We start from the raw sequence: 14,132 nt of genomic DNA on the forward strand, positions 1-14,132 counted from the left end.
AAATGAGCAGTCAACCACCAGAACTGTTCATCTTTATTTGCAAATAAATATTCGCTGTAACTGCCTCTTACAGTGTGCAAGATCTACAACATCTCTTTGGAAATCATAGAAAAATAAAATACAAGAATTATAAGTATACTTGTACTTTGTACAAAAGAATGTTCTAACATTGCTCAGCAGTAGAACATGCTAAACAAACAGCATCTGATATTCTCCATATCCTGTAGAGGGGTGGTGACGGTGAGCGTGTGTGTGCATATGTGTTCATGTTTGGATGTGTGTGCGCACCTTTTCCTACTCCCGAAGGCCTGGATGCATAACTACGCTGTGACCGAAAGGCACAGATCTCTAGATCCAGTTTGCCTCTGACGTGTATCATTGGGCCCCAGTCTGTGGGCTGCAGAGGGGCAGCTGTTCTCTTCAACATGGAATACAACTCAAACTAATGGCTAGGTCCTGTGACTGCACTGAAACTCCTGAACTAAAGTGTTTCTGTCTTGCATGGTCAACAAACTGTAAGGCATTCAGTGTGTGTGTGTGTGTGTGTGTGTGTGTGTGTGAGCGTGCGTGTGTGTGTGTGTTTGTTACCGTTGATGTTAGAATGACGAGTTATGACGCTGCTGTTAGTGCTCATTCTTTTACCTCCTGTCATCTAAATCTCATTTAATTTCATCTCAGCTCCGTCCTGATCATGAAAAACTGAGACTGCTGTCTTTTCTCACCAGTTTCCATCGATCAGGTTTTAGCTACTTGTTCTGTCTCTGACTCTGCTAACTAGTTATATTCTGCAGAACTTCCTACTCACCACTGACCTAGAGAATGAAAAAAAAAATTCAACAGAAAACATCTAAAGACTTGACATCATCTACTGCAGATCCAACAGTTTTCACTTCAGACTATGCTTATGTACACTGGTTTCCCAAAATGCCACACTTATACATGACCACAAAGTAAGCACAGACTGGAGCAGAAGTAGTGCTCTCCGAAATCCATCTAGTAGCTTTACACCTGAGATGGATTATTCTGCTCTGACATCTTAGATCAACTTTATCCCAGGAGTGCAACCCACTGCCTGTTTTAGTGTATGCAGGCAAAAAGAAAGAATGAATGTGTGTGAAAGGATTCCAACAATTTCTGAAAAACCATATAAGTCCATATTAAGTTTCCAGACGATTTCAAACACCTCCTACCTATACAGTATCTAAGATCTGTGAACATTCATATGTTAGGACAGTGGAGATGTGTGTGTGTGTGTGTGTGTGTGTGTGTGTGTGTGTGTGTGTGTGTACTTTCAGGCAATGTTTAACATTCACAATCCAAAAAAATCAGGCTGACCACATGACTGTGAGTACACTGGCTGCCAAAAATGGTCAGAATAGACTTGTAGGGTTGTTCACCTGAAGGCAACGGATCTGGTTTTGCAAGCTTAGCATGTGACAATAAAAACAGGTGGACAGTGTTGCGTGAGCCTCATGTTTATATGTCAACAGGAGTTCTCTCATTGCACAATTCTTCATCTCTCTGAGATACTGAGGTGACTGCATAATACTGTATTGCTGACTTGGATAAAAATCTTAAATAAATAAAATATTTTAAATAAGATCCAGATTTACTAGGGCTTTCACATACAGGACTGCACATATATAGATATTAGGTTATGATAATAATTATCGATTAATTGTCTATACACTTTTAAACATTCAAGAAATCTCCATAACTTACTTCTTGCTTCTTTCTTCAAGTATTAGCGTACGAAATTCTCTGGAGAGAGGGTAAACTAAAGCAATGCAAATAATTCCTTCATGATAAATTATTAAACTCCAAAACAAAAAATACTGAGGATATATATATATATATATATATTTTTTTTTTTTCAAAAGACAAAACATTTCGATTGCACACCCGATAGCAGCTACATGAGCACATAACTCCGAGCGAGAAAAGAACAAAAGAAGAGTCAAAAGGTTCAGTAGATTATGTTTGCAAATCTACATCTCTAGATATTGTTGCTCCACACACAAAGTACTGCTGCTGCAACAAGGCATTACATTCCCCTAAGTGAGGGCCTGGGCCAGTCTGTGAAGTCTATCCAGCTCTAGTAGTCTGGCAGAACCAGGTTTACTGGGTAAGGGGCGTATAGTAGAAAAAAAGTCTGTCACTACTGGATGTGAGGGAGACCACAGGGCAGTCTGCTGTGGTCGTCTGTCCAATGACCTCCTGTATGAGGGGTTAAGACTCAGGCACAGGCTGCAGACTGTCTGTCCTACAGTCTAGACTTCACTTTCGTCTGCTCCATCTATCTGTCCATCCCAGGCTGTATCAGTGGGCGTCCTCATACATGGAAACCCTTCTCCTGTTCGTGCAGTAGCTGAAGGCGAAGGGTCTGTAAGCTGCTGATGATTCGCCTCTGGTGGCCGATCAGCTCCACCCCAATACGCCTCACATCTCTAGGTCGAGAGGGGAAACACAAAAACACACACACACACACACACACCCACACATACACCACTTTAACGTTGTACTCGTGAGGAATTTTCTGTGAACAATTTCATTCCATGACACTTTTTTGAGACCTTCTGAATCTGCATGTTTACACTGCCGATGAGAGGCGGTGACGTTTTGTTCATCATCACCCTCATTAATACAAGAGCTTAGTGAGGATGAACAAAATTATTTCCCTTCTCCAGTATTTCTCTCATTTATCTGTCCTTGTTAAAAAACATTTGATGTACGTAAGAGCGTTGTGAAATAGAAAATCTGTATACTACAACCACTGGGCTGTGGTATCAACGAATCAAAAAGGGCAGCAAAATCTCAAACACCTGAGACAATCATCTGAGTTTTTATTAAAATGATTTGAATGACTCTGCATTGCCCATCTAATCATGTTCATTAGTATTCTACACATTCTGACATATTGTTAGTCGACCTTATTGATTAAGTAATTATCTCTTGAAGTGATGAGATTTGGCTCCTCCTTCTGGATTTGTTGTTACAACCTAGGGCTTAGTATAAACCTGTGTTCACATTATGAATTTGTAGGGCCAACATTTTGCATCTCTAATAAACTCAGTGCAGTGTGGGGTGGAATTTGTCTTCTTCTTTCAAACTATTTCATTTTCATTTGCATCAGAAAACATCCAGTTTGTACAGTATGTAAGAATCCACACACAGCTGATCAAGTCTAAGTTCTTCAAGAATAATTTCACAATTAAAAGTGTGTCAGCCTCTGTGATTTAATAATACACTACTTTGAAACACAAGCTTTCTGTCACAAATTCAAAGTCTCAAGCTGAAACTGATGACATCATGATGATTTTGCCTACGTGATTTTCTCAGACAGGACCTCCACAGGCTGAATAGTGCTCCTCATAATGAGTAATATGAACTCCATGAGTAAAATCAGTGAAGCAGTGTTGCTACAGAGATAGCTTCTATTTGGTTTCCGGCCATTTAATAATGGTTATGTTTAGGCTCATCTACTCACTCAATACTCATCCTGGCCACAGAATCCAATGTGTTGTAGCCTGCTGCCATGAAATTGCTCTTGTACTGACTCATTTTGATGGAGTCCAGCCAGTCGCCGACGGAGATGAACATTGGGTAGTCCATTTCCTCCCCCGGAGACTCTGGTAGACTGATGCGAAAAAAAAAACAAACATCTAATGTCAGATCCCGTCTCTATTTTTAAAGCTTTTCAGAGTTGGAAAACTAGCCCAAACTTATCAGAGTTACACATATTTAGTGGCATACTTTTAGACGTAGGAGTGAAAGCATTTCTCAACTTGGAAAGTTGTATTATCTTTGCCTGGATTTAAGAGAAATGTCCTGTAATAGCTCAGTGTTTATTATTGTAACTCTAATAACTCTCAAGTTCTGTTCTGAGGTAAAGGTACTCAAAGAGATTCTTGACAATATAATCACCTCCACTCATATTAACCAACACAGAGATGCTATGAGTCCTCAGTGCTGTACCTCTGAATGTCTTCTACCAGCGGCAGCAGGCTGCTCGGGTTGCGGATCAGTTTATCCAAGAAGGACACAACATCTGTGAATTTGGGCCGGTGACTCCTCTCCTTCTGCCAGCAGTGCAGCATCAGTTGGTGCAGAGCCACGGGGCAGCCCATCGGTGCAGGCAGCCGGTAGCCCTCTTCAATGGACAGAATCACCTGGAGAAACAGTTGGATGTCGATGGCTGCCGTGTAAGAACTGAATTAGCTTCGAGATTGAGCTATTTGGTTGAAAAGTGTCATAACCAGTTTGCTCATTTTCACAAAGCATCAAAATATTGTAAGTGGTGAAATTAAACATAGATTTCAACGATACAATTCAAATGAATAATGTATTTCACATATATCAGCTGAGGTGATCCCATTATTTTGACCGTTTCATTCCCTTTAAGTGTTTCTCACACTAACACTGCCAACATACTGATGATAGGCGACTATGATGTTGACCATATTCACCTTCTTAGTTAGCACATTAGCGTGCTAACTAATAATGCTGCTAAAACAGAAATTAAGTTGCACTTGTGCTGAAACCTGGTCTGGACTGTCGATCGGTTTCTAAACTTGCAGCGTGCAAGCATGAATTGCTTTTCCATCTGAGCTGACAGTGTGTATTAGCCTCCATACAGCACATCTCCAATCATACCTGTGGTTCCTTGGGATCCATGTATCTTTGTAGGAAGCAGTGGTAAGTGGCTGACCAGGATGAGATAGTGTTAGGCTGGTTTTGCAGCTTGGCCGGCCTTTTGCCTTGGAAAGAACTTCTAAGCAATTCCCAAATCCTCCCCAAACCCTGAGACCTTAGTGAGTGTGTGTGTCTGTGTATAGATGTGTATGAGTCTGTGTGTAAGGGGTTGAAGGGATTACGGTGGAGCTTTCACACTCAGCGGAGAGAGGGATGGATCTGCTTCCTCTATGGTCCCTCCAATCCCTGACCACAGCCCCAGGGATCAGTGGGTTGCTCAGCCACACTGAATCCACAGCTTTAACCCCCCCCTTTAACCCCCCCCCCCCCAGCACCCTCCTCCTCTACTGGACCTCCTCTACTGAACCTCTGACCTTTACTGTTCTTTTCCGTTCCCTCTCCCTCATCTTTTTCATCCCTTTGGTGAATCTGACCACCATTTCGGTTTCTAACCTCCTCTCTCTCAGTGGTAGGATTTTGATGTGAGAAAACAGACAGGGAGCAGGTTAAAGGGCAACAGTTTTAACAGATATAATGGAAAATATTTGAAGAATAAAGAATTTACTGGATGGAGTAGGATGTGAAATGAGAAGTCGTTGAGGTTAGAGGCACTAAGATGCTGACCTACCTTGTCAAAACACAAGCAGTGAGTTAGTTGATGCAGTTGTGTCAAACAATTTAGTGACAAACTGTTTTATTATATTTCCAAAAAGACAAAAAAATTAACATCAAAAGTAGAGGATTGCATTACAGGCCCAAATAAAGTCTGGCCAGTGTTTTATCAATATCTCCTAATTCTTCTCACCAACAATTCTTTGATCTACTATGTCGTAAAGTCACCTTACAGTGGCGAATAACTGCTGCCTTCATATACCTTCAAAAGACGTAGCGGTGGTTTGGCAAGAGGCTTGGTGTTGGTTTTAGAGGTAGCAGAACTGTATATAAAGTAAACGGAAAGATGTGATCTATTCAGGTAAACCGGCTCACTATGACCTCAACATTTCTAAAATCCTGGTTATGGTCCTTAGTGTAGCATCCTCTTGTAAACTGGACAAACCATGAATTGAAATATGTTTTATTTGTTCTGATTTAACTAATTTCTTTTCATTTTTTTCTTACTGAAATCTGTTTGTTACTCAGTGTAATCAATAAAGTTAAAACTAAAAGGACTTTCGGAAAAACTTGGTAATGGAGGTGTTTAGGATTAAGTCAGCAAGACTCCAAAGCTTTGTGACTGAGGAGGAAAACAGTGGGATTATCTTGCAGTTGTCAAAATGAGTTGTTCTTCTTTTTGTAATTCTAGAGAACATTTTCACATCCCAGTCAGCCGGGCGAGGTGGCAGTTTCTCATATGACATGACCGCAGCATAAACCACCCTCATGACGACCACGATACTCACATCCTGATTGGACATCTCCCAATATGGCCGTTCCCCATATGACATCACTTCCCACATGACGATGCCATAACTCCATGCGTCACTAGCTGAGGAGAATTTCCTGTACGAGATGGCCTCAGGCGCCGTCCATCGGATTGGGATCTTGCCACCCTGTTCACACACAAAATAAAGAGTTACACACTCATGGACGGACCCACACAGACATCCTACGATCTAAATAGTACAACCCCCTTAGTGACAATGTTAAAAATGTTTATTAGGTACAGCAACTGCTAAATCATTAAAAATGTCGCCATCTCAGTGGCCTCAGTGCAAAGAGCTGTGACTCACAAAAGGTGTCATGAAAGTGTGCTCAAGTGCACGTTGAGCCATGTTAAACACAAGTGCTCTCCTATCCTGAATCCCTAAACCAGACCTCACCTCACCTCACCTCACCATTCGCTTCCTTTCTGTGGATTTCAACCAATCGTGTGCAGCAGAAAGTTTAACTTGGAACCAAAAACACCATTTCCTTCACACAATAACCTCAATAAAAACCAGGAAATGGAGGTCACTGTGGGCTCAGACAGATTTACAGAACAGCTTCCTTTCAGCACAAAACATTTTTCAAAGTTGAGCTTTTGCTGTATAAAGCAAATCTTTCACTTTCAGTGGCCTTGGGAGAGAAATTTCATCAGTCTAATCAAGAAAGAGTAAAGTGATGCATCAGTTAGCTGAGGTGTCAAGCTCAAATACAGTATAGAGGATCAGTCTGCGCACACAATTTTTGATGTTCTTGAGTGGAAATGTTAAAATGCTAAAATGTTAGTGTTCAATATTTTAAATGTCTTTCCAAAGACCGCCCATACTGTAGTCCATCTGAGTCCCGTCTCCAGCTTGTATTACGTACTGTGGATGCTAGTTTATGCATCAGATGTGACTTTTTTTTAATGATACTATGATACAGAGAGGATCATCAAATGGAGTAGTTGCTGTTTTCTGGGTCTGTACTGCGACTGTACTGCTGTGCCTTTCATAGTTTGAACTTTCACTTTTACTTCTAATGAGATTTTCTCCCAAACACAGGAACAGACAAGAAGAGGTCAGAGCCTCTTTTCTGATTGGCTGACTGTTTTCTGAGTGATTGAATAAATATATAGACTTCAGGTAAACACTCAGAGAAACCAAATGCTGCAAGGTTAGATGGTGGGTCCAGGTGGGCGAGGCTCGGGGCATGACTGAGGGTGGTGAGTGCTTTGTTGTGGCATCACAAGGTTACAGGAGTCCTGACGACTCATTTGGAAGCACAGTTTCTGAATACAGGCTGTGCGCATTTCTTTGTGAACTGAGCGCTTTCACGGTATTGATATAGCTCCTAGACCTGCTGCAGAATCAAAAAAGACATGGAAATCTCACTTTATACAATATAGGTCCTTTAAAAAAATGAATATCGGTTGATATATCATCATCGGATTTTTTTAAACTCTCAAACATCAAAATCAGTAAGTGTAACAGTAGATACATCACATTTTTAAATGCAATTTAAGAGCTGAGGAAAGCCGGTTTCATCTTTAGGGAATCCTCTCTAGCTTTAGAAGACCCTTTCAGGTGCCTTTTGAAGTGACTGAACTTATTAACTATCCTGTCATTAAAAACAAATGAAGCCCCAAATGAACCTCTCAAAGCAATTTCCAACACTAAGATATATATATATTTGTAAAAGAAAAAACATGCAAAAACTGTTTCCATGAAGGAGCTCAGCTATGATTTCCAGTGCACTATAGCCATATTTTCAGAGGTTTTTCAATACAAAAACTGAACAAATTTTAGGTTCAGGAACATGACTACATTATACCTCTGATCCCCTCATGCAAAAGGTTTGCAGATGAGTTCTGAGCGATTCTAGGAAATTAAGACTTGAGTCAATATGTCACTGTTGTGTGAATGGTTTTGGTTTTTAACAACAACATATTAATAGTTAGCCATTTTAGCGTCAGAAGAATTGTGTACCGTTGTGGTGTAAGCAGCCTCCGGGTCGTCCTCCAGCACTCGGGACAGGCCGAAGTCTGACACTTTACACACCAAGTTGCTGTTGACCAGGATGTTTCGAGCTGCCAGGTCTCGGTGAACGTAGCCCATGTCTGACAGGTACTTCATGCCCGAGGCGATGCCACGGAGCATGCCCACCAACTGGATGACAGTGAAGTGACCATCGTGTTGCTGACAGGGAGAGCACGACACAGTGGAAAATTAACTGACAGAGAAGACGCCATTGCACATACCAGTGAAACAATCAGAGAGAAAAAGATGGTAAAGGGAGAGAAGTGAATAAGACAAAGGAACAACACTGGCAAAAAACATAATAGTAGGTAATAGTGTGTAGGAACAGATAAACCAATACTTTGGTTGAAGTTATGTTTCGGCAGTTTATTGACAGGACAATGTGCTGCTGTAAATATGCTTAAATATTTAGTTTCTTAGAAAACAAAGTAGTTGTGCTGCTGGTTTTCTCCTTGGCCTGCAGCTAAGTGCAGTGTTGTTTGGGTGATCCTGCTGCCTGCCTGTAAGGCCTTATAATGACATGGCTAGTGTTGTTTCTACAGACCAAGGCAAAGGCATTGTTGTGTTATGCTTTTGTCTTTTTGTATCAGCTATTTTGTCCTGTGTTTATTTCCCACAAAAATGCCCCCTGAGGACAGAAATACACATAATCATACCTGAGATCTTTGATCACTTCAACACTCACCCTCAGAAATGAGTCCAACGATCCATTTTCCACATATTCCACCACAATCATCACAGGTCTGCCTGCAAACACACAAACGAGGCAACGCACACTCCTTATTTCTCCAAAGATAATTTTCTTTCTATGCACTGTACTACATGTATTATGGATTTATTTGGGTGTTAGAGACAGTCTACAGTCAAGAGTGAAAGACAGGAGAGAAGAAACCTGACAGAAATGAAACAACACTTAAACCAAATGCTTATGAAATCAGTTCACATTTTTTTCCAGTGCCAAATACGTTGCCAGACCATTTCAGTATTTGCGACCAAGCAAAGAAAACGCAGACTCAAAACCAAGCCAGTCGGCTTCTCAGAGGGATCCACTGCTTTTCTGTTTACAGGGGCTTACAAGATGGTTACTGCTGTCTGTGCGTGTTGTGTTTGTCTGTGCCTGTGTGGAAACTATGATAACACATTAACTACCTAAGCTCATAAGCTAGTATCTGGATCCTGGCATCCTTGGCATTTTTCAATCAAAGACACCCTTAGGCAGTGTTCTGTGGTAGTATTCAGTATATTTTAACTTGCCCCAAAATAGTGCAACATAACTTGTCAATGAAACCTCTAAATAAAACCATCACTGAATCATAACTAGCAGCGTAATGTTACATCATCAAAACAGTTGGTGGTAGTGTACCATTTATAATTACAAGTGTGGACAATCCAATGCAGTCCTTCAGAAGAAGCACAGTTAAAGGGGACGTGTAAAACCAGTGATGTAAACCAACCAGCAACCAGGGCTAAAAAATGAAGACAACACAGAAGTACCAAAACCTGCAGTTCTTCGAATGACCACTTGATGCTGGCTCCAAAAGCGAGTTAATCCCCATAGACTCCCATGTTAAAATGCCCAACTTTACAGCAGAAATAAAAATGTTTACAGCCTGGTACAACTGTAGGGAGAGTGACTTTTTAAATAACTCACTCATTTAAATTTCATTAAGGTTTAGAGTTCTGTATAATTGAGGGCGTGCAGCTTTGAGTGACAGGTGGGTGAGCGTATGCTCGCCCCACTGCTTTTCCCATTTTCGGCTTAGCCAGAAGTTAGATGGAGATGATGGTGAAGGCAGAGCAGACCACTCTGAGCTTCAGAACTGCTCTTCAGAAACCTATGGGTGACGTCACAGAGGCTATTGTGACTTTATTTACAGTCTATAATGTAGACCTGCAATTATAATCACTATATTAGAGGTCAATGATGCTGAGTGAACTAGATCTTTTTTTGACAAAAATATTTTTGGGAGCTGATATGCAAAATGCCTACATTTATGTTTTTGCATCTGTTACCATTTCTTCTTGGAACATCCAAACTTGCTGACGCAGTCTGACCAACTATCATAAAACAACACTGAACACAGACCGGTGAGCGTGATAAATAAGAAAATGTAGGTCACAAAACTATTAGCTTAGGATCACTTGTCCTAAATTATCATCTGACAGACCACAAGATAATGTTTGGAGTTAGTTTAGTGCTTCCATTAGTCTCTGGTAAACATTGGCGAGCAAAATCACAGAGTACAAACTGTGAGCTCAACAACTTCAAGAGCAGCGGAGAGTGTGTTTGTGCGTATGTGGGTGCGTGTTCAGCACTGCTGAGAGAGACAGAGAGAAACACACAGACCATCAGCGGTTGATTGGGGCATCAAGTGAGGATACTGAATTCATAATTTCTTTTCCACCTCTGCATGTTCAACCTGCAAATGGGACCTGTTTTGCAATCAGTCCATCTATAACATAAAACATTCATTAGAAACAGGTGCAAGCACACTTTCTCTTTCCAAATATTATTGTTTCCCCGCAGAGGATCCCTATGGTGTTACAGATTGACTGGTTTACAGCTGGGAGTCAGTCGTCCAGCCCCGTGTGCTGGGGAGCTGTAAACTGCTCTGAACTGCTTGAAAGAGAAATAAAAGTGTTACTGTGGTGAAGTAGCACCATGGTATCACATTTCCAATTCAAGTCATCTTTTGTCACTTTAGTGGTAATGTGAAAAATCACATGATGAGAGGTGGAGTATACAGAGATTTGTAAAAGCGCTCCTTTAATACATCTGAATGAATGCAGGTTTTTTTTCTGTTTCATAATACAAGAGGACACTGTGTAACAGCAGTGTCTCTTAGGAGAGTTAAGACATTTGATTCTAATTTCCTGGGTTTTCAACTAGATAAAATTATAGATGGCACAGCAACAGGTTTTAACGACCACAATGTTAGTGATATAGTGTGTTTGTGACTACAACATAGACAGAAAGACAGGTGAGGCTGAGTGAGAGTCATATTATGTGATTTCAGCCGTGTATGTAACGTAGCCATGTTTGCTCGTCCCTGAAAGCTTGAGGGAAGCGGCTTTCTCTTCAGCCAAGGTGGGGAAGTCGTCCAAATGTAAATTTTCCAAAACAGCCACTTAGTCCTAATTGGTTGTGAAAAACAAAAACACACCGACTGAAAATGCTTCAGACAAAGCATAAATTACCTTTTCTAAGAAAGTTTTTGAACGTGGTATCTTCTTTGCCCCATATTCTTCACCAGCCACACAGGGTAGTAACAATACCACCATGCCTAGACCCAAAAAACACATAAAGGTGACATCTGTGCTTCAAGCAGTGTGTTTCATTTTACAAGGGGGGTTTGTAAGGATGAGAACTGAGTGGTTGTTTTGGCAAATGCATGTTGGGTTTATTTCCCCATCACCTATGATAAAGAACAGCTCAAGGCCACTTTTCAAAGCTTTTCATTGGGAAGCATCTGGAACTGTCAAAAAATGCAACATAATTTAAAAAAACAAAACAAAAAAAAAAAAAAACAGATGGTGGAAACCACTTTGACACCAAAATTTCATTGTTCCAGTGGATTGTCAATGACACATCCCTGACTGCACCTCCAGTGTGGTTAAAAACAAATACTAAACAGGCGCAGGTTAAAAGACTGCCCCTCAAGAAAATGAACACCTGTTATGTTGTAATTATAAAGGTGTTATTCATCTTCATCACTGGAAGCGACTTTTTTAAATGTTGGGAATGGGCATTTATGTTATACATACCAGCTGAGCAATTGGAGCAAAACTGATGAACACGTATACTGGGGCGTTCATCTCAGTTTAAAATCAACACACCTTCAGAAAAACGAAATATTGAGTGTCACAACAGCAGAGAAGGCACAGTGGGTATATGAATAAATGGATGAGCAGACCGTTCAGTCTCTACTGAACTGTATCACTTTTTTCAGACCAAACAGACGCATTATGTTGTTGTTGTTGGTTCTTTCACAGCAAAATTTTCATATCAAATCATCATATCCTTAAATTTGCAGATACTGTCTCTGCACACAAATCCATCAGGGATAGACAGGAAATTATTTGATCAAGCTTGGCTTTCCTGAGCTAATTAGCAAGGTCTGGAAACAATATATAGTTATGCAGTGCAGCGCCTGAACAAAAACAAACGCACCTGTTTACCAGAGTCTAATGTGTCACCTGTTATTTCAGTGCAGGTATAGCAGTCAGTCACAGCATAATACTCTCCATAATTAGTCTCTGAAGAACAACAACAGATGGAGGGAGAGGAAGATGGAGAGAGGGAGAGAAAGACAAACAGACAGGCAGGCGGACAGAGAGAGGGTACTCGGATTTAATGTCTTTCGATAAAGGATGCCCCACTGCCAAGCACAAATGGCTTTCGATTGTGCGATTTGTTGTGTATAAGTGTATTGTGTGTGCGTGTGTGTAGATAGGCAACCATGGGAAACCGTTTGCTCTAATAACTCCCTCTCTCATACACACAGGTAACTAAAACCTGGTTATTTCTTATTCAATATCTAACATTCAATCCATTTTAATGAATGTTTTTTATGCTTTTATTTTTTTGTTTCATGTGACATTAAAAAGTGAAAGCAAATATACTAACATATTTACCTGCTCAAGTCACACTTAAATATTAAGCCTATCACAGGAGTTTTGAAAAGAAAACCTTACCTCAAAGTCAAAAGATATCTTTTTCTTGAGGTTTAAAGGTGATATTTGTAAGTTGTGCTATTGCTACATAGGCAACGTGAGCATTAACTGCTGGGTACATGCTGTAGTCAAAGGACAAAGCTAAAGAACATACAAAGAGGGGCCAGATACAGTACTGTCAAGTGATGTCAATGGCTCTGGAAATAGCTGTTATTCAGAAATAACAGACCTTTGAATGTCTGTTCAGTGCAGCCAGTCAGTCCATACACAATGTTTTTATTCTTTCACCATCAGATCAGTTTTTTTTTTACCCAATTGTTATAGAGATCGTAGACTATAAAGCTGTAGTTAAACCTATCAGGGGAAAATACCAGCAATCAGCAGATGTAATGATACAATAATGGCAGTATCGGCCTTTAAAAACCCTTATCAGTTGAATCCTTGTCAGTGTGGTCAGAGCTGAGGAGTGTCCTCTAGCTACATTCAGGGAATGGTGGAAAGTCTTCAGGGGACACATTTATATTCACAGCGATGTCTCAGTTTATACACCTCCTGTAAAAACAACCATATGTTGCGCTGGGTGAGCCCCGTAAAACACAGCTCGTTAACAAGTTCAGACTCACACACATACACAAACAAACAAACACACACTCACCTTGTGCAAATAATGCATATCCCTGCACAAAAACAGGGCATTTGAACATGCATGCTGACTACTTACACACAATATAAACACACACATATGGTTATATTGGGGATAGTGCATTCGCCACACAAAACATAAACACATGCACTTGAAAAAATGTGTATAAAGAAAACAGAGTCATTTCACTAATCTCATAAATGCTAAAAAAAACACAGTAACTGTTTATTTCACACCAACAAATGAAACCTTAAAGGTGTTTTACTGTATTCTACCATTAGAACAACCAAAGGCATACATTTTCTATCAGACTGTGATAAACAGTCTAATGGGTAAAGAGATAGCAACTTCAAATTCCCTTATTACATGTTTTTTAGTTTTTAGGTGAAACATGAGTGCAGCAATTCGGTCGTCACCGGGCAACCATACTGGGGGCGTATTTTTGACATAAAGATGGTGACTGAGCAGCAAATGTTTATATGACAGAATTATGTTTTTTTTGTTTCTGTGAGTTACTGGAGTCCTACATGGGAAAATAGAAGACACATTTGACAGGAATGTACAGAAAACTCAGTAGACTAGCTTTGACTGGCAGTGTAGTTGTTGTACACAAGTTCATTCACACTCAGATTTGGCAGAGACTACACAAAAATGTGTGACAGTGGTTGTCCTTCATGGTGATA

General features: G+C 40.4%; 1 protein-coding gene across 2 annotated transcripts in view; it reads right to left on the bottom strand.

The window, feature by feature from the left end:
* Window positions 1-15: 15 nt before the first annotated feature.
* The window catches only part of LOC139635376 (ephrin type-A receptor 6-like), a 321,867-nt gene continuing 307,750 nt past the window's right edge, over window positions 16-14,132 (bottom strand). The window contains exons 12-17 of one of the 2 annotated variants that reach the window (XM_071502771.1): window positions 8,818-8,879; window positions 8,082-8,291; window positions 6,093-6,242; window positions 3,976-4,169; window positions 3,488-3,637; window positions 16-2,445 (exon numbers count right to left, since the gene is read on the bottom strand). In XM_071502771.1, coding sequence (XP_071358872.1) covers window positions 2,271-2,445; window positions 3,488-3,637; window positions 3,976-4,169; window positions 6,093-6,242; window positions 8,082-8,291; window positions 8,818-8,879 — 941 coding nt within the window. In that variant the 3' untranslated portion in view covers window positions 16-2,270. Of the gene's footprint in view, window positions 2,448-3,487; window positions 3,638-3,975; window positions 4,170-6,092; window positions 6,243-8,081; window positions 8,292-8,817; window positions 8,880-14,132 lie in introns of both variants that reach the window. The other variant, XM_071502683.1, reaches the window with a different exon arrangement.

This window comes from Trachinotus anak, unplaced genomic scaffold (genome assembly GCF_046630095.1).
Source record: "Trachinotus anak isolate AG129_WGS33_773 ecotype Australia unplaced genomic scaffold, CSIRO_AGI_Tana_v1 ptg000001l, whole genome shotgun sequence".
NCBI classification, from domain to species: domain Eukaryota; kingdom Metazoa; phylum Chordata; class Actinopteri; order Carangiformes; family Carangidae; genus Trachinotus; species Trachinotus anak.